The 26,419-nt window shown below is 41.5% G+C and overlaps 1 protein-coding gene across 2 annotated transcripts in view; it reads left to right on the top strand.

The window, feature by feature from the left end:
* The window catches only part of ANXA5 (annexin A5), a 29,834-nt gene extending 18,436 nt beyond the window's left edge, over positions 1-11,398 (top strand). For both annotated transcript variants that reach the window (XM_058193162.1, XM_058193164.1), the window contains exons 8-13: positions 385-441; positions 4,443-4,536; positions 4,731-4,826; positions 7,883-7,941; positions 8,943-9,065; positions 10,577-11,398. In XM_058193162.1, the coding sequence (XP_058049145.1) occupies positions 385-441; positions 4,443-4,536; positions 4,731-4,826; positions 7,883-7,941; positions 8,943-9,065; positions 10,577-10,636 (489 nt within the window). In that variant the 3' untranslated portion in view covers positions 10,637-11,398. The remainder of the gene's footprint in view (positions 1-384; positions 442-4,442; positions 4,537-4,730; positions 4,827-7,882; positions 7,942-8,942; positions 9,066-10,576) is intronic.
* Positions 11,399-26,419: the final 15,021 nt, after the last annotated feature.

The raw sequence follows: 26,419 nt of genomic DNA on the forward strand, positions 1-26,419 counted from the left end.
TACCATGGTTGCGTTGATATTTTTATTTTTTATTTCTAGTCTTGAGTTGACTTCCATCTTTCTGTCCTTTTGGATACACATCATCTAGTTGTGCTGCATTTTTAATAGCACTAGTAGTTTAGGGCACTTTGCCATAGGATTTATTCAAGTTAGTATCCAGTATTGTAGACAGGAATCACTTGGGCTATGTGCAAAGCATATGCTAAGAAAGAAAGAAGAAAGGAAAGGAAAGGAAAGGAAAAAGGAAAGGAAAGGAAAGAAAAGGAAGAATGAATCCAGATATAGAAGACTTAACCATGACATAATAATCACTGATTTTTAGATACTATCTAATTATAGTCTTGATTCACAGAGTCATAAATCTTTTTCTTGTACTCCATTTAGGCTAACAGAGACCCTGATGGCCAAATTAAAGAAAGTCTAATTGAGCAAGATGCTCAGGTAGGTAAAGATTCCCTCTTTCTTTTTCACCTAAACATATCTAAAATAGCACCATCAGGACATTAGAAAGTAAGAGATCTCAAGTGATTGAACAAGCTTGATTTTAGTATGGAAAAGATACCGACAATTTTTTTCAGTTAAATGTCATTATTGTAAAGAAGCCAGGAATTCTAGCTATTTTTTACCCTTGTATGAATAATAATAATTGTATAATTACTGCATTATAAATAATTGAATATTAAATAAGTATATATACACAATAATGAAGTAAATAAATGAATCACTTTTTGGAATCAGTGCTAGATCCCAGATATCTCTTTGAATTGTATGGTTCCATTCTCAAACTATCTGAAGTAAATTATTTCTAGTTTGAATGTTTATGGGTAGGTAGGTCTTTGTAGGTCTTTGAGACAGCAGACATTATTTAGAAACATAAAAAATTGAGACAATTGACTCAATTTCTCAAAATATCTCTGGAACATGTTATGCCGGAAAAATGAAAAAGTTGGTAATAAAATCTTAAATAGTTTATAATTGACGACATCTTTTAAAAATTGGAAATAAGGGATATGTTTTACACTTTCATGTCTCCAAAAGACATCAATTTGGAATGCTGCCCTGAAGATCTGCACAGGATACATTATTTTTGTACTGAAATCTATAAATCTGATATCTAAGTAAGTGGCAGCACCTAACTGACCTTGACTGATCTTAAAAAGGCGAGGTGAATCAGTCATAATTAAAAGGACTTGAATAGGAGACAAGTCCACTACCCTTGTCAGCATTCCAGAACACCCAACTCCAATTAAAAACTCCGAGACAGGCATTTTCTCAAAGTTCTTATTTATTAGAGTAGGTATACTGGCACATCTGGGAAAACCCAAATCTGAGAGTTACGGGTTTTCCCTCAGTAAATCAGAATCCCAAATCCAGCCCTCTGCACCCCTCAGTTCATCGCATGGCCCAATCATCATCTGTCCCAACTTGAGCCATCACTGTAACCACTCCTCCTCCAGATGCAGAAACACCATGACCTTGACCAAAGGAAAGAATGCTATTATGTCTAGCTACAAACCCTGTATTAGATTCCCCTTCCTATTTTCCCAAGCACAAGAAGTTGGCAGCGTGGAAGCTTCCGGGGTTAATATAGCTTCCAAAACTGACAACCCTATTGTTATAGACTTGGAGGTCCAGTTTCTTGAAGTCTAAGTAACTACCTGGAGCTGGCTTCTACTCAGCAAAGTAGTTACTTTTTAACCTGTAACTCCAACTGATATCTTTATATGAAATAGGAAAAGGAGGAGGAATGTTCAGGCTTGCTTTATTTGCAGAGAGGTTCTGCTAAATACAGGTATCTCACATCTGTGGAAAAGCCTTGAGCAAGTGGTTCTCTCCAGATATTTGTGTATATTTTTAGGAACTTCAAATATCATTTAGAATGCATTTCATTTATTGTTTTAGTTGTATCCAAGAAATTAAAATTTGTCTAGTGAGATTGATTAAGCTGGTGGGGCAAACACTATATTGTATATATTGGTAGTTTTATAACTTATCCTTTCCTGGTTTATTCACTAAGACTTTTCCCAGCCCATGTGCGTGGCAATACTTAATTTCTTTGTTTCCAATTTAACGCTAATTCACTCTGCCAGATTTTTTTATAACTTGCTACATTTTCAGTATTAAGGGCTTGAGATTATAGGAGTTGAAGTCAAACATGTATGGGAAACCACCAGATGGAGACAAGGGTACTATATTGTACTGGTTGACTTTGATGTATGACATATAATTAATATTAATTAGAGTATATGAAGGATTTAAAAGAAGGAGTGCTAAACTACTTGCCTAACATTATTTCAAAGTAATTATAATTCAGAGCATATAAGTGCTCCAGGAATCTTAGGAAAGCAAAGATTCCAGTGAATAATGTTTTCTGTTAATATTTGGTTTACAAGTGGAAAAAAGGAGTGGTAGCAACCAATAATTTTGTTGCTCATAGAATATAATATTTCTTCTTAAATCAGATAAACTTTACAGGTAATTATAGTAATTTAACTGTTTCTTCATAGGATAGTGTTTTCTGTCCACAGATATTTAAGTTTTAGAAGGTTGAGAAATGCAGGACAGCCAAAAGATCACAGATGAGAGGGAAATGGGGAGTGGGGCGTTAAAGCAGAGGCAGTTCATGCAAGACAGGAGAAGCATGAGGTCCTTGCCTAATGTTTGCATTTTCCTGGCAACAACCACTTTCTGGACTGCTGGAACTGCTCTTACTAAGTGATGCAGTTATGTGATGTTTTGCTTCGTGACCAGTTGCTTAATGATGAAAATTCCAGTCCCAATTAGAGCTGTAGCATAAGGACTAACATTGGGCCCAAAAGCTTTTCCAACATGTATACTAATTTATTGCTCAAATTTCAGTACAATCTCAATGCTTGGAATTAGTTTGCCAACAATTCTCCTTTATGTAGCAAGTTAAAGAATGTCAGGGACAGGAAATCAGGAGTCCAGGCAGTTTAAATGAATATAGGTTTATTATATGCTAATGCTTTCTACAAGAATCTGAACTACTAACTACTGAATTACCAACTAAATTGGCTATAGATAAGAGACAACAGAAAGCAAGGTGGGTTGGACTTAGATCTCTTACGGGTACAAAAGGACTCAAGACTAATGATGTGTTTGACACCTCCTTCAGGCTCTGGCTGGTCATCCCCTACAAAGATAAATTTATCTTTTCTGCTTTATCATTTGAAATCTGAAATTAAAATAATTGAAAATATAGGTTGTCATAAGGCTGTCATGAAATTAAACATACAGTGGTGATACCGAATCATTCTATTCCAGAGAGGTATTTGAAAGTCATTAATACTTTTTATGTAAAGACACTTCTGTTTCCCAAAAAAATGGGTCTAATCTATGATACATCTCATCATATTTAACTCTCTTTTATAAGAGCTGGACTTAGAATCTGCTTTTAATCAGATAGATTGGACATTTAAAAAAAACAGCCACTTATTAAGAGACGAAGCAGATGAATTTTATAACAGATAGTCCTCGACATATGACGACAATTGAGACTAGAATTTACATCAAAAGTCCTTTCAGTCATGTCAGATGCAATTTTATGACAATTTTTACAGTGGTTAAATGAATCATACTGTCATTAAGAAAATTAAATGGTCATTAAGTGAATCCAGCTTCTTCAATATAGTTTAAATTTCTCTCTCTCTCTCTCTCTCTCTCTCTCTCTGTATCTATCTATCTATCTATCTATCTATCTATCTATCTATCTATCTATCTATCTATCTATCTATCTATCTTCAGGGGTGGTATTCACTTACCTTCATTACCAATTCGCAATGGGAGCATGCGTGTACACTTGCTTCGCTCGCACGAGCCACCTCCGCACATGCGCAGGACGTCCTGCGCATGCGCAGAAAATAAAAAATGGAACATGATGACATCTGGGCGGGTGGGCTACAGCTGTCCACAGCTGTCACTACCGATTTGCCCAAACCAGATAGAACTGGCTGAATACCACCACAGCATATATTATCATTTACAAAGTCTATTCTGAAATGGTTTAAATTGTGTGGGTTTTTAAAAAACAGACTGGCATCTAGAATTTATTTTATTTTAGAAAGTATTTGAATTATTCATCATGAAACATCACATGATGCATTATCTGCAATGTGAAGCTGTTATCTCATGAGAAAATTAGAAAGGACAAAAATAATGGTTCTTACTGAGATTGGTGGGAGTTGAAATCCAACACATTGGAAGACTAGATTGGGAAGACATGATTGACTAAGTCTAAGACTAAACTATGATACTAGTTGCGTTAAGGATGGTTCAAAAGTCCTCTGGTAAACTCATAATCTAACATTGGACCCCTATCTAAGATAAGTGTTGCCTTTATGACCCTTGGTCTTATATAGAACACAGAAAAAATTTACTATTTCTTTTCATTAATAACATTAATAATTTTTTAATTCTAACAGGAGCTGTTTAGAGCTGGGGAACTGAAATGGGGAACAGATGAAGAAAAATTTATCACTATTCTGGGAACTCGAAGTGTATCTCACTTAAGGAAGGGTGAGTAGTACTAAGAAGAATAGTGATGGGTGTTTTCAATAACGACTTTAATAAATATGTAGATGCACACACTAAGCTAGAATGTTAGACGTGTGTTTTCTAAGCTTGTTTGAAGAAAAGTAAAAAGCTAAAAGTAAGTAATATGTAATAATTAAAATGTAGATACTACTTTTAGTTCTCTATTGTTCTTTCAGTTTTTGACAAATACATGACTATTTCTGGTTTTCAAATCGAAGAAACAATTGATCGTGAAACATCTGGTCCTCTTGAAAAGCTGCTTCTGGCAATTGGTAATGTATAGTCCTATTTTTGATTAATCTTAAAACTAATATATATTAGGACTGTGTTATCTAGCAACATAGATTCTATTAACTAAGAGGGTGGCCTCAAATCATTTCAGGATAGTGTTGTAGGAGACAATTCCTGTCAGTTTTTTCTTGCAGCTCTGACCAAAGAACTTCCAGGCTGGGTGACTTATGGATTGCTGTCATTATACTCTAAAATTGGCCAATCTGGAAGACCTTCAGACTAGTGGTGAAATATAATTTTTTTTTTGCCACTGGTTCTGTGGGCTGGTGGGGGTGGCTTGGTGATGGTCATGTGACTTGGTGGGCGTGGCCAACAATTTTTACTTTTTAAATCATTTTTAACTAGTAAAAAATGCTTTAAAAAGTAAAAAAAAAGGTTCCAATGATCAGTGCTTGACCAGCTTGACCCCCTTCACCAAGCCAGACCCCAACGCCTCATAGCCCGAAGATTGCCTGCCTTTCCACCTTGGCCACCCAGTCCAAGAGATGATATGGGGAGAGGGGGGGAGAGAGAGAGAGAGACAAAGCGCTTGGCTGCTCCCCCTTTTCACTCACCCTGAGCTACCTGCTACAGATGTTTATGCCTTGCTTCATGCACCCGGGATCGTTGCCCTCGTCTTCTTCTTCCTCTCCTCTCCGTCTTCCAAATGCTTGCTCCTGGCATTTTTCCATTTGGATGAAGCTTTTGTACCTGTGAAGGCAAGTCTGACTTCCTGCGCTGCTCACTAAAAATCTCACCAGTACCGCTGTGCGTGCGGGTTGTGTGTCTGTGTGTGTTTCTTTGCTCCTGATCTTTCGCAGCAGCCCGTGCCCAATATCCCATACCCGGCCAGCCGAGCCAGAGTTGGGAAATTCACCCTTTCTGGCCTTGCCTGGCCCGGGCTGGCTGAAGTCATCCCCAGAACACGCTCAGGGGAGCCGCCTTGGGGGTTGCGCGCAGAGGTGGGTTTCAGCAGGTTCTGATCAGTTCTGGAGAACCGGTAGCAGAAATTTTAAGTAGTTCGGAGAACCAATAAATACCATCTCTGACTGGCCCCGCCCCCATCTATTCTCTGCCTCCTGAATCTTAGCTGATTGGGAGGGAATGGGGATTTTGCAGTAACCTTCCCCTGGAGTGGGGTGGGAATGCAGATTTTACAGTATCCTTCCCCTGCCATATCCACCAAGCCACGCCCACTAATCCATGCCATACCCACCAAGTCACACCCACAGAATCGTTAGTAAAAAAATTTGAAACCCACCACTGGTCACCTGGCATGATGGCTGATTTCTGCTGCTCTTAAAGGTCCCGGAGCAGATCCAGGTAATGCCATTCCAAGCCTGCCTGAGGCAACCACTGCCTCACCTTATGCACCTCCCAGGCAGGCCGGTTGGGGGTCTCCAGGGCGGCTAGAGCAGCCAAGGCCCCCGCTCCCCTTCCTGGGGCAGCAGGGGCGGGGTGAGGCGCCTTTAAGACATCCCGTCCCCGACCACTCGTCTTAAAGGTGCCTCGCCCTGCCCCCGCTGCCCCGGGAAGTGATGTATGGCTGTGTGTGCTCCAGATATGTTTTGGAACAAATGTGCTCCAAAGCACAGCTAATTCTCCCAAGTAGTTGATGACTCGTAAGCAGTGTCACCATTTCTGCCTCACGACTGCTCAAATGAAGCCCCTTTAATTGTGAAGTTCCTGCTTAGTCACCAGTTAGCCAGTCAATGGAGGAAGGTAGTAGCATGGCCATATTAGCCATATAAAAGGACAAGCCAACCCAAAGTTCCCTGAGAGGCTGTGGGTTGGTGATAACCATGTTGCTATGCATGTTACAGGTAGCTCTGCTGGGTCTCCTTTTTTTTTTTGGCCATATACATGTATACATCTGAACTAGACTGTGTTGTTTCTCTGTGTCATATAATGTATGTGTGTATATGCATTTTTTTTTCAAGTTTATGTAGTGTATATTGGAGGTGGTGACCCTTTGAGAGCTGTATGCATCAAAATTTCATTTTGATGTATGCCAATTAGTGAACATTTAAAATGACGATAAGGTTAGTCTAAGTCTAATCTCTTCAGATCTGGGATGCTGAACAACAGAGGACAGAGGATGGGAGGAAGGGGAAGGGAAGTAATTTGAAAGTATAGCAATGTGCCAAAAATGAAGATGAAGAATGCTAGTAAGTAAATCAGAATGTAGCATTCTGTTAAACTGGCACTTCTTAATTCCCAAAAACATATTTAACTGGTTTCTACCTGCTGTGAGTTGGAAATTGGTTTATATTAAACTTCTCAATAGTACAAAGTATTGATGGTACAATTCCTCTATTATAAGGAAGGTTGGATTAAGAGAACAACTGGTTTAAAGTTACTCATAAGCCCTTCAGTTAAATGAAGAACTAACCTGCATCTTCTTTAGGCAAATCCAGTGTCAAAGATTGCACTATTATTCTGATCAGAGAATTGTCAAGGGTTGTTTCTGTTAAATTCCCTATTTAATTAATAATGTGTGATAGAAATTGTGGATCAAATAATTTATTCAGGGGTGAGCTTCAAAAATTTTAGTAAGGGGTTCTCTGCCTGGTTGCTAGGTTGGTGTGGCCATGATGGGCGTCGCCTGCACCACAGCGTGGGGGTGTTTTTGCCCTCCCCGGGCTCCAGAGGCTTTCTTCAGCCTCCAGGAGGGCAAAAATGACCTCTCCAGGCTCCAGAGGGCCTATGGAGGCTCCAAACTTCTAATAGACCCGTTTTTCACCCTCCTCGAGCCTCCATGTGCTCCCTGCACTTACCTGCATCCAAAATGGGCCAACTGGGGACTCCTGGGAGGGGTGGTGTGGTGTGGGCCAGCCAAGAGTGGGATTTGGGGAATTCTCTGAACTGCACAGAATCTTAGCTAGAGGTTTCCCTGAACCCCTGCAAACCCGCAGCAGCCCACCCCTGAATTTATTGTAAATACTTGAAAACTACTTTGCTGTGTTAAGGGGAATAAATGTCATTTATATAACTGTTTGTCATCTGATAAAGTAATGTTAAAATATTTTGTGATTCAAATAGATTGTTTTTCTTCTAGTGAAGTGTGTCCGAAGTGTTCCTGCCTATTTTGCTGAATGTCTCTTTTATGCAATGAAAGTAAGTATTTATCATTTTTAAATAAAATCAACATCTTTAAGCACTACTATTTAAACAATCTCACACTGATAATATCTAAGTTACTTTCTTGAACACAAATATTTTCGCTTCTTGTTATTCCATGTATAATTTATTCAGAAATAAGGCAGATCGGGTTCAGTGAACTTTATGTTTTAAGAACACATCTGTAGGATTTCAGCCTCAATTTACTCTTGGAGATACTTGAAAAGGAGATAATAAAACAAAATGAGGAAAACATTTCATTCAGCTCTCTTGGTGTTTGTAACAAATGCAATATAGTATTTGAAATGTACATTTGAGTATTGAGTGATAATTATTAGTTGATCTGATGTGAGGTGTTTGTTATATAATCCATTTTCAATATGTTGATTAAAAACTGGCAGCAATTTCTATGTAGCAGTAGTCATTTTTCAGTTTTGTTCGTCTTTTTGTTTTGTCAATTTTTATTTTACCTGCACTGAAGTTGCATTACAGCAGGGATTCTAAAACTGAAGGTAATTTTCTCCAATGGACTAATGTATATATTTTTTTATTTAGCAAATTTATTTGCCATTCATCTTGTGATTTAGGAGACTCTGAGTGACTTGGGCATAGAGTGGAGCTAATGGACAATTTGTAATTGCTTTCTTAGCGAGTTGAGAATCCAGTTTAGGGTTGTCCCTACTGTAACACTGACAGTGTCGGGCTTTTTTTTTTTTTTTTTTTTTGAGGGTAATGACAGTATTCAAGGCTGGAAAAAGGGGTCATTGGGTCCAACAGTTAAATAACCTTTGTTATTAAAGCAATAAAAATTTAAAAATGAATTGTTTCTCTTGAGTTGCAAAAATTTCATACATCATGCTAAGTCATCGTTTAGTTTTAACTGGTTTGTTGAATAAGACATTTTGTCTCAGTGGCTCCAGCAGGAAGAATTAAGTAATGGGAATTGGTAGAATTACTGCCCAGTGCCCTTAATTGATTGCTTAACTTTCTTTTACTAGGGAGCAGGTACTGATGATGATACATTGATCAGAATTATGGTTTCAAGGAGTGAAAAAGACCTACTTGATATCAGGCAGGCATTCAGAAGGGATTTTGCAAAAAGTTTGCACCATGTAATTCAGGTAAATTTTACCTTACCCATGATTATGACATTATTTGTTACAGAAAATACTGCTGCTTCATTGATAATTTTCTTAAGAATATGTATGTATTACAGTCTGCCAAGCATTGAGTTGTGTTTTAGCTTAGATTAGTTAAAACAGAAGAATTTTAATCATAGTTTGTTTTATTATTTATTTATATGTAAAACATATGTCCCACTCTTCTTCTAGGAGCTCAAGATTTATACCCACCGCAACTGTGTGACATTTAGGGCTGAGATAATGATTGCTCCCAAATCACCTAATTAGCTTCTATAGCTGAGAGTGACCTTGAATCTGACACACTTGATCATTCCCTCTTAGCCCACCTAAATACTCAAATGTAGACATTTTATCAAGGGCAGGGGTCAGCAACCCACGGCTCCGGAGCCACAAGTGGCTCTTTGGGCCCTCTGCCACGGTTCCCTGTCCCATCACTGCTTCATCCCGCCCCTCTGATTTCTTTTTTGGAGTCCAGCCCGAAGCAGCAGGAAGCGAAGGCTGCCTTACGCATAAATGTGTGAAGGCAGGTACAGGGCAGCTTTGCTCCTGCACTTTCCTCCCCCCTCCTTTTGTAACCCCCTGGCCGGCTGTGACTGAGCTGGGAGTGTGCGCACGCACAGAGAGACCCTCCCTAAGCAAGCTGCTGCCTGCCCCGCTCGTGCCTTTCCTCACGCCTTTCCTGGCGCTCACTTGAGGAGGGTCTCCCCGCATGTGAGTATGCTCCCGGCTCAGCCACAGCTGTCCTGGGCATCCTGAGAGGAGGATGGGAAAGCGGGTCGCCGGAGAGTACAGGAGTAAAGCTGCCCTGTACCTGCCTTTGTGCCACATATACACATAAGGCAGCCTTTGCTTCCGGCCAGTTCAGGCGGGAGTCTCCCTTTGCATGCGAATGCTCCCGGCTCAGCCACTACTGGCCAGGGAGTTATGGGGGGGGAGGAGGAGGAGGACAGTCTTCTGAAGGGAGGAGGGAGGGAGAGAGAGACATAGAGAGAAACATACAGAGTGATACATAGAGAGGGGGGAGAGGCAGAGATACAGGGGGAGAGAGACATGGGTGGGGGAAGAGAGTGGGAGATAGGGGGAGAGAATAGTTTTATGGCTGGGTAGGCGTGGCTACATGGTCATGTGACTGGGTGGGAGTGAGTGACATCAAGTTGGCCACGCCCACCCAGGTTTTGTGGCTCCCAGTGTGTTTTTTTCCTATAGGAAACAGGTCCAAGTGGCTCTTTGAGTGTTTAAAGTTGCCGACCCCTGATCAGGGGCAACAGCATATTTAAGCATTTGTTTTTGTTAGAACTTATCATTTACTATTACAGTAGTATTTGTAGATAGTGTTGGTTTTGCAGCTGTAGATTTCTGATGAACAAAACTACTTTATTTAATAATATATGTACATCATATGATTAGAGAATAGTCATACAAGTAGCAATAGTAGAAAACCGGTCTTTTTTTGAGACTATATGGACTCATTGTTGGTTGATCCTTTATAGAAAGATACATCTGGTGACTACAGAAATGGGCTTCTCCTGCTGTGTGGAGGAGAAGACTGAAGAAATCTACAATAACACAGAGGACAGAATCTCAAATCATGCCTTGTGCCTTTTCCTAGTTGTATGGCATTTACATAGATCTGCAGTCTTGTTTGTATCCATGCTGGCCTTTTTATGCCAGAAGCAATGTACTGTTGTTAATCACATATTATGATGCTGCTTCTTGCACTGGCTTGCTTACGTAGGATTATTTTCCTTATCAGGGAACTTACGTTGTTTCATTCATTTATTTTACATAATTGAAATTTAAAATCAATGGAACAAATTTGGATCCAATGTTTTATGTGTACATTCCTTATTGAAAAAAAAAATTAACAAAAGTGCCTTTAAATAAATGTGTTTTTATTTTTAAAATAAAAAAACCCAAAATCTGAGGTGCTTGTAGGCAAAGCTTTTATTATGCAATTAGTGTTTACTAAAGTTTCACAGTGGGTGCAGATGACACTCTTTTCCTGGAGGAACTTACTCAGAATTTTCCACTGCTGTTTCTGACTGTTTTCTTCACAGAAGAGGAAAAGTTATAATAATTGCACGTCTTTTGAGAGGATAGTGTTGATAGTGGCTATCTAGGAGCATCCCTCCATTTCAGCAAAAGTGGAAGTAAAAAACATTCCAAGAAACAAACCAAATTTCCTCTTAGCTAAACTTGCACTATATATCTTTCACTTTTTACTTATTTTAAAAGAACATTGTGAGCAATGCATTAACTGTCCTCATGTAATGTGATTTTGGTACAATTAAAAATGTTTATAACCTATTAAATGGCTAAGTTGTCTCTATGGTACTCTGAGGACCAATAAAAGGAATACAGCTAGGCGCCCTCTGAATACATGGATTTACTTAAGCTTAAAAAATGTTTTCCACATTGTTGGATCTATCTTTAACCATTAGAAAGCTTTAATCACAATCTCTGGGTATTTTATAATTTCAGTATAGGTTTTTTGTATGCTTACATTCTCCTGAAGATTAGAAACATTTTGAAAATGTACCAATATTGAATAATATGTCTTGTATATTATTTCAAAAAAATTGTGTAGAACACAAACATACATATTGAGGGAAACATCTAAGTTAGTAAATATCTGATATTCCTGCTTTAATAAACAGTGTGGAATATCTCTAAATGCAAAAGGAGAAGAGGGACACTGGTTTGCTGATGTGTTCAAATGCCATAAAGCTAAAAAATTACTGCTATGTGAGGATAAAAGATTACAGTTAATAGTACGTAATTTCTGTCCTATTGCCAATATTAATGCTAAGGGTGTGGTGAGAATACTGTTCTGTACTTCAATTAGGAATGAACTTTGAAGTTTAGAAAGGGAATAGCAGGAGTGGCAGTATCTCATTTTGTGTATAATCCTTAAGTTATTTATTTTACACTTTATCCTAACTTTTTGCCGGACAATAGAAGAGAGGAGTTGCGGTTTTCTTGAGCAATAGAATAAAGAATGAATAGGGACAGGATTCTCAGACAAATGCTGACTATTTCAGTCTGAAGCACTTCCAGGTTGAGCATTTGGCTGCAAATTAGATGGGAGACTCCTTGTATAACTCTGTTATTATATTTTGCAAAATCACTTTATTGAGAGGTATTGACACTCAATGAATAATCAAATGGTAACAATATTTATGACACTATTACAGTGAGAACATTACTAGATGCCCCTGCATTTTTAAAAGTAATAATTAAAACTAATGAGGGAAGTAGAAATTGCTAAAACTACCAACCAAGATCTTTCTCCAGGGCCTGTTTCCACACTCTTCCCCGCCAGGTCCTGTTTCCACGATGTTCCTTTGTGGTCCTTCATGATGTAAGAATCCTCTTTATACTTCCTCACTTTCCCCAAAGACCAGCTGGAAGGGAGGTGCCCAGAGGGTCATTGGTTGCCCCCTCCTCACTTTGGAAGAGCTTTATAGCTCCCGCTGCCTTAAGAAAGTTCAAAAAATCCTTAAAGATCCATTTCATCCTGGGGGCCCTTTTTTTGAACTATTACCATCTGGAAGATGGTACAGTAAGTCCCGAACGTACAATAAGAACAAGGAGAAATAGGGTGAAAAGCAGCTTCTATCCCAGAGCAGTAACTATACTGAATTCTACTATAGAGTGCAATATTAATACAATATCAGAGGTTTTCAATTCAGTTGCATACAATGTGAAGGAGGTGTGTTTTTGTTTTATTTTGATAGGATTTTTTAAAAGTATAATGTACAGTGAAGATGGCACTTAATTTCATTCTATGAGGTGCCATGACAATAAAGTAAACTATTAAACCATTATTGCTTAGTCTCGGAGATCCTCCTGATGACTTTGGAGAGGAGTTGACTCCTAATAAGACCCAGGTAGATCCGATGGGCCCACTGCCAAAAGATTTCTTCCATTGAGTCAGCTGCAGCATGAACCACCAAGCCTTCGCAATCAGCTTGCAGATCCCGGAGACCTGAAATGAATCCAGAAAACAAATGATTTCCAGGATCGACCGGGAGAACTAACCCTGATCAGCGACAGAGCTTCTGGAGAAAAAATCACCGCTTCAAGTGAGGGAACTTTGAAACTCACTGAGAAAAATTTCTTAAATTTGTTTGGAAGTCACCACAACCAGTTTCATGTATTGCACGCAGCAGCCTATGCACAAAAAAAGAAAACATTGGTGGTGTTAGCAGAGAAGTCTAAATCGACTGATTCAAGAAAAAAATACGCAATTGACTGGTTTCCACTTGGAACAGTCACTTTGGGACTTTACGGGATGGTTACTAGGAGTAACCGTTCTTCATATGTTTTTGGCTCCAGGCCTCACTGGAGGCTTTTAAGAAGAGATTGGACAGCCATTTGTCTGAAATGGAATAGGATCTCCTGCTTGAGAAGGGGGTTGGACTAGAAGACCTTCAAGGTCCCTTCCGGCTGTCTTCTGATAGATTGATTGATTGGTAGTGTGGGATGGGCTGAGGTGATACGACAAGGCTGGTTCCATAGGTAGCCCAGCCCTGTAGCGTATATACCTAGATATAAAGGGAGGACGGTGCCTGGAGTGGGTTTACTCCCCTGAGGCCTTTCCCTCTCGGTTCTCCTTGGCAAGGGAGGGGGCTCTTTCAGGCCAGGCTTGATCTCCATCTGAGGAGGCCTCGGAGGCGTCATGACATTAGTTTTCTGGGCCGAATCGGGAAGCACCAGCGCTGGAGGCTGAACCTTCTTCCTGACCTCCAATGGAACTGGGAAGACGTCACAATCAGAGGCAAGACCTGCGTGGTTCGCTGAGTGGCTGAGGAACTGGATGGGTGGGAGTCAGAGAAGAGGACTTCTTGGTTGCTCCACTGATGCAGGTCCTGATTATTGATCTGTGGACGGGATTCCTTGCCGTCCTTCTTCTTCAGGTAGGGCAACGTTTTCATCATACGATCCATCCTGTTGTGAATGTTGGAACTGGAAGGAGATCCTATCAAGAAAGGAGAAGGTTTGTAAATCCAGGTTGAAAGAAGGGGTCCTTGGTGCGCCGGTCTGTCTGTCTGTCTGTCTGTCTGTCTGTCTGTCTGTCTGTCTGTCTGTCTGTCTGTCTGTCTGTCTATCTATCTATCTATCTATCTATCTATCTATCTATCTATCTATCTATCATCTATCTATCTATCTATCTATCTATGTATAATCCACTCAGCTCCGCTCTTTTCTGTTCTTATCTCCTCCATTAAGTTCCGATCTGTTCTGCTGTTATCTCCTCCACTCCACTCTACTCTACTTGTGTCTCCTCTACTCCGCTTCACTCTCTCCGCTTTTATATCATACATTCCGCTCTGTTTTGCTCTTAGCTCTACTCGGCTCTTATCTCCTCCATTCCATCCCGTTCTGCTCCGCTCCGCTCAAAACAACTCAACTAAACTATCCTCCACTGTCCTCTACTCAACTCTCCACAGCTCCACTCTGATCCCTTTTGCCTTTATAACTCTGCCCCAGGGCCGTGACATCACAGGATTATGTTCTCATGTGGGACAGCTGATGTCATGACTCAAGGGGCCTCTTTCTTCCCAAGATAATTGGGATGGGATATGGAGGATCCCCTTGTTAACACCCTTGATAACATTCGCGATATCATGGGGAGGAAAGCCAGGGGTCACCTATGGAATTACCCAGTGTGATGGTGTCCCTCAACCTGCTAGATCTCAAAAGAACCTAAGCAAGATTAAGGCTGATCAATTTTATTCTTTGACTGGATAAGTCTGCCACTGAGCTTGGTTTTTTTAATTTATTTTTTATTATTATATATGAGATATGAGATATGATAGACTGAAGTGGTGTGGGGTTTCCTGCCTGGAAAGGAATAGAAAATAGAATAGAATGCAAAGCAAAGCAAAGCAAAGCAAAGCAAAGATGGAAGGGACCTTGAAGGTCTTCTAGTCCAGCCCCCTCCTCAAGCAGGAGAACTTATAGCATTTCAGATAAGAGGCTTTCTAGTTTCTTCTTAAAAACCTCCGGTGATGAAGCACCCACGATTTCAGAAGCCAAGCTATTCCACTGGTTAATTGTTTTCACTGTTAGGAAGTTTCATCTTAATGCCACTCTAGGGATTCACTTAACAATGGTGGCAAGCAAGTTCCTAAAATGGGGCAAAACTCACTTAAGAACCATCTCGCTTAGCAACCTAAATTTTGGTCTTGATTGTGGTCGCAGATCAAGGGTTACCTGCATTTTAGTTTCATTGCAGACCATCCAGAATCTCTTCCTTTGCGAGATGGACAATCCTTTAACTTAGATGAATAAAGAAATAAAGTTTGTTTTGAAGTGTGTGATTTTTGTGATTCGATACAGCTTCTGGTTTCAGAGCTGCGTTTGCTCCAGTGGCTTTAAACACCAGCAGCTTTTTAATTTTAGAGTTTCTTGACCTCTTCAGCTTTGAACAACCTTCATGGCATCAGATCTCCCTACAATCAGTTTTGCACCTCACCATTCCTTCTTTGTTATGGGGTTACACGTCATATCAAGGTGTCTGCTGTTTCTCCAGAGATCTGAGCTGCCATTCACTTGCTGGACATTTTCTGAATTGGACAAAAATAGTTTCATTACTGAGGCCGAGGGCTTGGCAGCACAAGGAAACAACAGCCAATCGCCAGCCATCCACACACCATTCAATAGGAAGGCACCACATAAAAATGAAGCCTAGAATAGCCTATATTCCCGTAGAGAGAAGTTCCTTGAAGATGGGCTCCAGCATGGGTCCAAAAGCTCAGAAGACTGACCCAGATCGGATCTTGCAACATTATCATGGGACTCCCAAAGGTGTTTTTTCAGAGAGACAACTGGACTTTCTGGTTTTTCTTGGGAGACATTTGGCTTCTCATCCAAGAAGCTTCTTCAGTTCTCTTGAATGAGAAGGAAAACATCTTCAAATTTTGTGACTTCCTGAAAAGCCAAGTCTATGGGAAGCTGGATTCGCTTAACAACGGTGTGACTAATATAACAACTGCCGTGATTCAGTGGCTGGAAAAGTCGTAAAATGAGGCAAAATTCACTTAACAAATGTCTCTCTTAGTCACAGATATTTTGGGCACCATTGTGGCCATAAGTTGAAGACTACCTGTGTTAAGTATCAGGCAGTCCTCGTCTTACAACCATTCATTTAGTAATGCTTTGAAGTTAAAACAGTAAAAACAGTGGCTGATGACCATTTTTCACCCTTATGACCTTTGAAATATCCCCACGGTCAGATGAACAAACCTCAAGATGCTTGGCAACTGGCATGTACTTTTGAGGGTTGCAGTGTCCCGGGGTCACGTGATCCCCTTTTGCGACCAGCAAAGCCACTCTCACTTAGCAACAGAAATTTTGGGCTCAAATTTTGGGCTCAAGATCCAGTTTAGCTTGTTGGAAATCAACCATGCCGCCATGGTCATCAGTGTGAAAAAAGGATGTAAATCACTTTCTTCAGTGCTATTCTAGCTTCGAAGGGACACTAAACGAACGGTTATAAGCGAACAGTCACTTTTGGGACTTTACGGGATGGTTACTAGGAGTAACCGTTCTTCATATGTTTTTGGCTCCTGGCCTCACTGGAGCCTTTTAAGAAGAGATTGGACAGCCACTTGTCTGAAATGGAATAGGATCTCCTGCTTGAGAAGGGGGTTGGACTAGAAGACCTTCAAGGTCCCTTCCGGCTGTCTTCTGATAGATTGATTGATTGGTAGTGTGGGATGGGCTGAGGTGATTGGACAAGGCTGGTTCCATAGGTAGCCCATCCCTGTAGCGTATATACCTAGATATAAAGGCAGGACGGTGCCTGGAGTGGGTTTACTCCCCTGAGGCCTTTCCCTCTCGGTTCTCCTTGGCAAGGGAGGGGGCTCTTTCAGGCCAGGCTTGATCTTCATCTGAGGAGGCCTCGGAGGCGTCATGACAGTAGTTTTCTGGGCCAAATCGGGCAGCACCAGCGCTGGAGGCTGAACCTTCTTCCTGACCTCCGATGGAACTGGGGAAGACGTCACAATCAGAGGCAAGACCTGCGTGGTTCGCTGAGTGGCTGAGGAACTGGATGGGTGGGAGTCAGAGAAGAGGAATTCTTGGTTGCTCCACCGACGCAGGTCCTGATTATTGGTCTGTGGACGGGATTCCTTGCTGTCCTTCTTCTTCAGGTAGGGCAACGTTTTCATCATACGATCCATCCTGTTGTGAATGTTGGAACTGGAAGGAGATCCTATCAAGAAAGGAGAAGGTTTGTAAATCCAGGTTGAAAGAAGGGGTCCTTGGTGCGCCGGTCTGTCTGTCTGTCTGTCTGTCTGTCTGTCTGTCTGTCTGTCTGTCTATCTATCTATCTATCTATCTATCTATCTATCTATCTATCTATCTATCTATCTATCTATCTATCTATCTATCTATCTATCTATCTATCTATCTATGTATAATCCACTCATCTCCGCTCTTTTCTGTTCTTATCTCCTCCATTAAGTTCCGATCTCTTCTGCTGTTATCTCCTCCACTGCACTCTACTGTACTTGTGTCTCCTCTACTCCGCTTCACTCTCTCCGCTTTTATATCTTCCAATCCGCTCTGTTTTGCTCTTAGCTCTACTCGGCTCTTATCTCCTCCATTCCATCCTGTTCTGCTCCGCTCCGCTCAAAACAACTCAACTAAACTATCCTCCACTGTCCTCTACTCAACTCTCCACAGCTCCACTCTCATCCCTTTTGCCTTTATAACTCTGCCCCAGGGCCATGACATCACAGCATTATGTTCTCATGTGGGACAGCTGATGTCATGACTCAAGGGGCCTCTTTCTTCCCAAGATAATTGGGATGGGATATGGAGGATCCCCGCGATATCATGGGGAGGAAAGCTAGGGGTCACCTGTGGAATGACCCAGTGTGATGGTGTCCCTCAACCTGCTAGATCTCAAAAGAACCTAAGCAAGATTAAGGCTGATCAACTTTATTCTTTGATTGGATAAGTCTGCCACTGAGCTTGGTTTTTTTAATTTATTTTTTATTATTATATATGAGATATGAGATATGATAGACTGAAGTGGTGTAGGGTTTCCTGCCTGGAAAGGAATAGAAAATAGAATAGAATGCAAAGCAAAGCAAAGCAAAGCAAAGCAAAGATGGAAGGGACCTTGAAGGTCTTCTAGTCCAGCCCCCTCCTCAAGCAGGAGAACTTATAGCATTTCAGATAAGTGGCTTTCTAGTTTCTTCTTAAAAACCTCCGGTGATGAAGCACCCACGATTTCAGAAGCCAAGCTATTCCACTGGTTAATTGTTTTCACTGTTAGGAAGTTTCATCTTAATGCCACTCTAGGGATTCACTTAACAATGGTGGCAAGCAAGTTCGTAAAATGGGGCAAAACTCACTTAAGAACCATCTCGCTTAGCAACCTAAATTTTGGTCTTGATTGTGGTCGCAGATCAAGGGTTACCTGCATTTTAGTTTCATTGCAGACCATCCAGAATCTCTTCCTTTGCGAGATGGACAATCCTTTAACTTAGATGAATAAAGAAATAAAGTTTGTTTTGAAGTGTGTGATTTTTGTGATTCGATGCAGCTTCTGGTTTCAGAGCTGCGTTTGCTCCAGTGGCTTTAAACACCAGCAGCTTTTTAATTTTAGAGTTTCTTGACCTCTTCAGCTTTGAACAACCTTCATGGCATCAGATCTCCCTACAATCAGTTTTGCACCTCACCATTCCTTCTTTGTTACCGGGTTACACGTCATATCAAGGTGTCTGCTGTTTCTCCAGAGATCTGAGCTGCCATTCATTTGCTGGACATTTTCTGAATTGGACAAAAATAGTTTCATTACTGAGGCCGAGGGCTTGGCAGCACAAGGAAACAACAGCCAATCGCCATCCATCCACACACCATTCAATAGGAAGGCACCACATAAAAATGAAGCCTAGATTACTTATTAAGAACTTTTGTATGCTGAAGGAGGTAGATTGCAATTAAAATCATTACAGGTATTAAATGAAGAAGGGAGGAATTATACTTGGTTTCAATATGGGCAAATAAGTGCCAGATGGAAAGAAGATCAAAAAATTGGTATAATGCAAAGGGAGGAAAATTTAATAAAGCAAATTAGAAATCAGACCCAGGAGCATATAAAGAGATTGTATAATGTGTTGCTTGAAATAGATTCGGAAAAGGATTTGGTAAAGGATTGTATGATAAAATGGGCACAGAATATTCAGGAACCAATAATGTTGGAAACATGGGAGAAAATTTGGGTTAGAAATGTTAAGTTTTTCACAAGCACAGAATTTAAGGGAAAATTTTTATAAGATGTTTTATAGATGGCCCTTAGATCCCAAAAAATTATCATGTATGTATCCTAATATCCAAGCGAAATGTTGGAGGTGTGATTGTGATGACGCTACATATTTTCATATTTGGTGGACTTGCAAGAAAATTAAGGTCTTTTGGATAAGAATTTGGTGGATTATTCAAAATGTACTGAAGAAGAAGATAAAGTTCCTGCCACAATTTTTCCTTTTGAGAATTATAATGGACTGTACAGGGATTGAGACTAAATTGATTTTGAACTTAATAACAGCAGCAAGACTGTTGATTGGACAATACTGGAAGAAAGAAGAGATACCTACAATAGAAGAATGGATATTGAAAGTTATTAATTTGGCTGAGATGGCTAAAATCTCAGCGTTTTTAAAAGACAATACGCAGGAAAGATATTTAATTGAATGGAAAAAATGGATTGATTATCTACAAAACAGATATCAGATTAAGAAATATCAGATTGCCTTTGAATAATTAGAAAGTTATTTTATGTAATGGGGAGGGGGTTGGGAGACGAAAAGCTTTGGATGTGGTTATTTGGATTGGAAGGGAAAATTTTATTCTATGTTTGGTTTATGTATAACAATACCTTGTGATTGACCCTGGGGAGGGAGGGGTGTTTTGTTTTTTTGGGAGGGAGGGGGAAAAAAGGGGGAAAAATGTTTTTGTTTTTTTAAAACTTTTTCAATAAAAAAAAAAAATGAAGCCTAGAATAGCCTATATTCCCGTAGAGAGAAGTTCCTTGAAGATGGGCTCCAGCATGGGTCCCAAAGCTCAGAAGACTGACCCAGATCAGATCTTGCAACATTATCATGGGACTCCCAAAGGTGTTTTTTCAGAGAGACAACTGGACTTTCTGGTTTTTCTTGGGAGACATTTGGCTTCTCATCCAAGAAGCTTCTTCAGTTCTCTTGAATGAGAAGGAAAACATCTTCAAATTTTGTGACTTCCTGAAAAGCCAAGTCTATGGGAAGCTGGATTCGCTTAACAACGGTGTGACTAATATAACAACTGCCGTGATTCAGTGGCTGGAAAAGTCGTAAAATGAGGCAAAATTCACTTAACAAATGTCTCTCTTAGTCACAGATATTTTGGGCACCATTGTGGCCATAAGTTGAAGACTACCTGTGTTAAGTATCAGGCAGTCCTCGTCTTACAACCATTCATTTAGTAATGCTTTGAAGTTAAAACAGTAAAAACAGTGGCTGATGACCATTTTTCACCCTTATGACCTTTGAAATATCCCCACGGTCAGATGAACAAACCTCAAGATGCTTGGCAACTGGCATGTACTTTTGAGGGTTGCAGTGTCCCGGGGTCACGTGATCCCCTTTTGCGACCAGCAAAGCCACTCTCACTTAGCAACAGAAATTTTGGGCTCAAATTTTGGGCTCAAGATCCAGTTTAGCTTGTTGGAAATCAACCATGCCGCCATGGTCATCAGTGTGAAAAAAGGATGTAAATCACTTTCTTCAGTGCTATTCTAGCTTCGAAGGGACACTAAACGAAGGGTTATAAGCGAACAGTCACTTTTGGGACTTTACGGGATGGTTACTAGGAGTAACCGTTCTTCATATGTTTTTGGCTCCAGGCCTCACTGGAGCCTTTTAACAAGAGATTGGACAGCCACTTGTCTGAAATGGAATATGATCTCCTGCTTGAGAAGGGGGTTGGACTAGAAGACCTTCAAGGTCCCTTCCGGCTGTCTTCTGATAGATTGATTGATTGGTAGTGTGGGATGGGCTGAGGTGATTGGACAAGGCTCGTTCCATAGGTAGCCCAGCCCTGTAGCGTATATACCTAGATATAAAGGCAGGACGGTGCCTGGAGTGGGTTTACTCCCCTGAGGCCTTTCCCTCTCGGTTCTCCTTGGCAAGGGAGGGGGCTCTTTCAGGCCAGGCTTGATCTTCATCTGAGGAGGCCTCGGAGGCGTCATGACAGTAGTTTTCTGGGCCGAATCGGGCAGCACCAGCGCTGGAGGCTGAACCTTCTTCCTGACCTCCGATGGAACTGGGGAAGACGTCACAATCAGAGGCAAGACCTGCGTGGTTCGCTGAGTGGCTGAGAAACTGGATGGGTGGGAGTCAGAGAAGAGGACTTCTTGGTTGCTCCACCGACGCAGGTCCTGATTATTGATCTGTGGACGGGTGTCAGGCCTGGAAACCATATTAAACTTTAGGTTTCCAGATGCTGCCACATTTTTATCTTGAGGGGAGGAGGGGGGGTTGAGGGGTATGGTAACATCCTTCCAGCGGTCAAGGTCGGATGGTGTTCACGTCTGCAGGAAGAGTGGCAAGAAGTTACTCGAATGAACTGGAAGAACGTGGGACCGTGTGATCGTCAGAGGGGTCAGGGGGGTGGGACTATGGGGGTTTGTATAACTGGGGAAACGAATCCGGAACTTCAGTTTTGGGAATTGCACTCATCGTGTGCCAGTCTCCTCATGCTAGTAAAGGACTTTGAGAAAAAGAAAAGATGCCTCCGAGTCTCTTTTACGCAGAAGAGGTATTTCTGGAACCTTGACAATGGGATTCCTTGCTGTCCTTCTTCTTCAGGTAGGGCAACATTTTCATCATACGATCCATCCTGTTGTGAATGTTGGAACTGGAAGGAGATCCTATCAAGAAAGGACAAGGTTTGTAAATCCAGGTTGAAAGAAGGGGTCCTTGGTGCGCCTGTCTGTCTGTCTGTCTGTCTGTCTGTCTGTCTGTCTATCTATCTATCTATCTATCTATCTATCTATCTATCTATCTATCTATCTATCTATCTATCTATCTATCTATCATCCACTCAGCTCCGCTCTTTTCTGTTCTTATCTCCTCCATTAAGTTCCGATCTGTTCTGCTGTTATCTCCTCCACTCCACTCTACTCTACTTGTGTCTCCTCTACTCCGCTTCACTCTCTCCGCTTTTATATCATCCATTCCGCTCTGTTTTGCTCTTAGCTCTACTCGGCTCTTATCTCCTCCATTCCATCCCGTTCTGCTCCGCTCCGCTCAAAACAACTCAACTAAACTATCCTCCACTGTCCTCTACTCAACTCTCCACAGCTCCACTCTCATCCCTTTTGCCTTTATAACTCTGCCCCAGGGCCGTGACATCACAGCATTATGTTCTCATGTGGGACAGCTGATGTCATGACTCAAGGGGCCTCTTTCTTCCCAAGATAATTGGGATGGGATATGGAGGATCCCCTTGTTAACACCCTTGATAACATTCGCGATATCATGGGGAGGAAAGCCAGGGGTCACCTATGGAATGACCCAGTGTGATGGTGTCCCTCAACCTGCTAGATCTCAAAAGAACCTAAGCAAGATTAAGGCTGATCAACTTTATTCTTTGATCGGATAAGTCTGCCACTGAGCTTGGTTTTTTAATTTATTTTTTATTATTATATATTATATATGAGATATGATAGACTGAAGTGGTGTAGGGTTTCCTGCCTGGAAAGGAATAGAAAATAGAATAGAATGCAAAGCAAAGCAAAGCAAAGCAAAGCAAAGATGGAAGGGACCTTGAAGGTCTTCTAGTCCAGCCCCCTCCTCAAGCAGGAGAACTTATAGCATTTCAGATAAGTGGCTTTCTAGTTTCTTCTTAAAAACCTCCGGCGATGAGCACCCACGATTTCAGAAGCCAAGCTATTCCACTGGTTAATTGTTTTCACTGTTAGGAAGTTCCATCTTAATGCCACTCTAGGGATTCACTTAACAATGGTGGCAAGAAAGTTCGTAAAATGGGGCAAAACTCACTTAAGAACCATCTCGCTTAGCAACCTAAATTTTGGTCTTGATTGTGGTCGCAGATCAAGGGTTACCTGCATTTTAGTTTCATTGCAGACCATCCAGAATCTCTTCCTTTGCCAGATGGACAATCCTTTAACTTAGATGAATAAAGAAATAAAGTTTGTTTTGAAGTGTGTGATTTTTGTGATTCCATGCAGCTTCTGGTTTCAGAGCTGCGTTTGCTCCAGTGGCTTTAAACACCAGCAGCTTTTTAATTTTAGAGTTTCTTGACCTCTTCAGCTTTGAACAACCTTCATGGCATCAGATCTCCCTACAATCAGTTTTGCACCTCACAATTCCTTCTTTGTTACGGGGTTACACGTCATATCAAGGTGTCTGCTGTTTCTCCAGAGATCTGAGCTGCCATTCACTTGCTGGACATTTTCTGAATTGGACAAAAATAGTTTCATTACTGAGGCCGAGGGCTTGGCAGCACAAGGAAACAACAGCCAATCGCCAGCCATCCACACACCATTCAATAGGAAGGCACCACATAAAAATGAAGCCTAGAATAGCCTATATTCCCGTAGAGAGAAGTTCCTTGAAGATGGGCTCCAGCATGGGTCCAAAAGCTCAGAAGACTGACCCAGATCGGATCTTGCAACATTATCATGGGACTCCCAAAGGTGTTTTTTCAGAGAGACAACTGGACTTTCTGGTTTTTCTTGGGAGACATTTGGCTTCTCATCCAAGAAGCTTCTTCAGTTCTCTTGAATGAGAAGGAAAACATCTTCAAATTTTGTGACTTCCTGAAAAGCCAAGTCTATGGGAAGCTGGATTCGCTTAACAACGGTGTGACTAATATAACAACTGCCGTGATTCAGTGGCTGGAAAAGTCGTAAAATGAGGCAAAATTCACTTAACAAGTGCGTCTCTTTGTGACAGATATTTTGGGCACCATTGTGGCCATAAGTTGAAGACTACCTGTGTTAAGTATCAGGCAGTCCTCGTCTTACAACCATTCATTTAGTAATGCTTTGAAGTTAAAACAGTAAAAACAGTGGCTGATGACCATTTTTCACCCTTATGACCTTTGAAATATCCCCACGGTCAGATGAACAAACCTCAAGATGCTTGGCAACTGGCATGTACTTTTGAGGGTTGCAGTGTCCCGGGGTCACGTGATCCCCTTTTGCGACCAGCAAAGCCACTCTCACTTAGCAACAGAAATTTTGGGCTCAAATTTTGGGCTCAAGATCCAGTTTAGCTTGTTGGAAATCAACCATGCCGCCATGGTCATCAGTGTGAAAAAAGGATGTAAATCACTTTCTTCAGTGCTATTCTAGCTTCGAAGGGACACTAAACGAACGGTTATAAGTGAACAGTCACTTTTGGGACTTTACGGGATGGTTACTAGGAGTAACCGCTCTTCATATGTTTTTTGCTCCTGGCCTCACTGGAGCCTTTTAAGAAGCGATTGGACAGCCACTTGTCTGAAATGGAATAGGATCTCCTGCTTGAGAAGGGGGTTGGACTAGAAGACCTTCAAGGTCCCTTCCGGCTGTCTTCTGATAGATTGATTGATTGGTAGTGTGGGATGGGCTGAGGTGATAGGACAAGGCTGGTTCCATAGGTAGCCCAGCCCTGTAGCGTATATACCTAGATATAAAAGCAGGACGGTGCCTGGAGTGGGTTTACTCCCCTGAGGCCTTTCCCTCTCGGTTCTCCTTGGCAAGGGAGGGGGCTCTTTCAGGCCAGGCTTGATCTTCAGCTGAGGAGGCCTCGGAGGCGTCATGACAGTAGTTTTCTGGGCCGAATCGGGCAGCACCAGCGCTGGAGGCTGAACCTTCTTCCTGACCTCCGATGGAACTGGGGAAGACGTCACAATCAGAGGCAAGACCTGTGTGGTTCGCTGAGTGGCTGAGGAACTGGATGGCTGGGAGTCAGAGAAGAGGACTTCTTGGTTGCTCCACCGACGCAGGTCCTGATTATTGATCTGTGGACGGGATTCCTTGCTGTCCTTCTTCTTCAGGTAGGGCAACGTTTTCATCATACGATCCATCCTGTTGTGAATGTTGGAACTGGAAGGAGATCCTATCAAGAAAGGAGAAGGTTTGTAAATCCAGGTTGAAAGAAGGGGTCCTTGGTGCGCCTGTCTGTCTGTCTGTCTGTCTGTCTGTCTGTCTGTCTGTCTATCTATCTATCTATCTATCTATCTATCTATCTATCTATCTATCTATCTATCTATCTATCTATCTATCTATCTATCATCCACTCAGCTCCGCTCTTTTCTGTTCTTATCTCCTCCATTAAGTTCCGATCTGTTCTGCTGTTATCTCCTCCACTCCACTCTACTCTACTTGTGTCTCCTCTACTCCGCTTCACTCTCTCCGCTTTTATATCATCCATTCCGCTCTGTTTTGCTCTTAGCTCTACTCGGCTCTTATCTCCTCCATTCCATCCCGTTCTGCTCCGCTCCGCTCAAAACAACTCAACTAAACTATCCTCCACTGTCCTCTACTCAACTCTCCACAGCTCCACTCTCATCCCTTTTGCCTTTATAACTCTGCCCCAGGGCCCTGACATCACACCATTATGTTCTCATGTGGGACAGCTGATGTCATGACTCAAGGCCTCTTTCTTCCCAAGATAATTGGGATGGGATATGGAGGATCCCCTTGTTAACACCCTTGATAACATTCGCGATATCATGGGGAGGAAAGCCAGGGGTCACCTATGGAATGACCCAGTGTGATGGTGTCCCTCAACCTGCTAGATCTCAAAAGAACCTAAGCAAGATTAAGGCTGATCAACTTTATTCTTTGATTGGATAAGTCTGCCACTGAGCTTGGTTTTTTTAATTTATTTTTTATTATTATATATGAGATATGAGATATGATAGACTGAAGTGGTGTAGGGTTTCCTGCCTGGAAAGGAATAGAAAATAGAATAGAATGCAAAGCAAAGCAAAGCAAAGCAAAGATGGAAGGGACCTTGAAGGTCTTCTAGTCCAGCCCCCTCCTCAAGCAGGAGAACTTATAGCATTTCAGATAAGTGGCTTTCTAGTTTCTTCTTAAAAACCTCCGGTGATGAAGCACCCACGATTTCAGAAGCCAAGCTATTCCACTGGTTAATTGTTTTCACTGTTAGGAAGTTTCATCTTAATGCCACTCTAGGGATTCACTTAACAATGGTGGCAAGCAAGTTCGTAAAATGGGGCAAAACTCACTTAAGAACCATCTCGCTTAGCAACCTAAATTTTGGTCTTGATTGTGGTCGCAGATCAAGGGTTACCTGCATTTT

The sequence above is a fragment of the Ahaetulla prasina genome, chromosome 8, assembly GCF_028640845.1.
Source record: "Ahaetulla prasina isolate Xishuangbanna chromosome 8, ASM2864084v1, whole genome shotgun sequence".
NCBI classification, from domain to species: domain Eukaryota; kingdom Metazoa; phylum Chordata; class Lepidosauria; order Squamata; family Colubridae; genus Ahaetulla; species Ahaetulla prasina.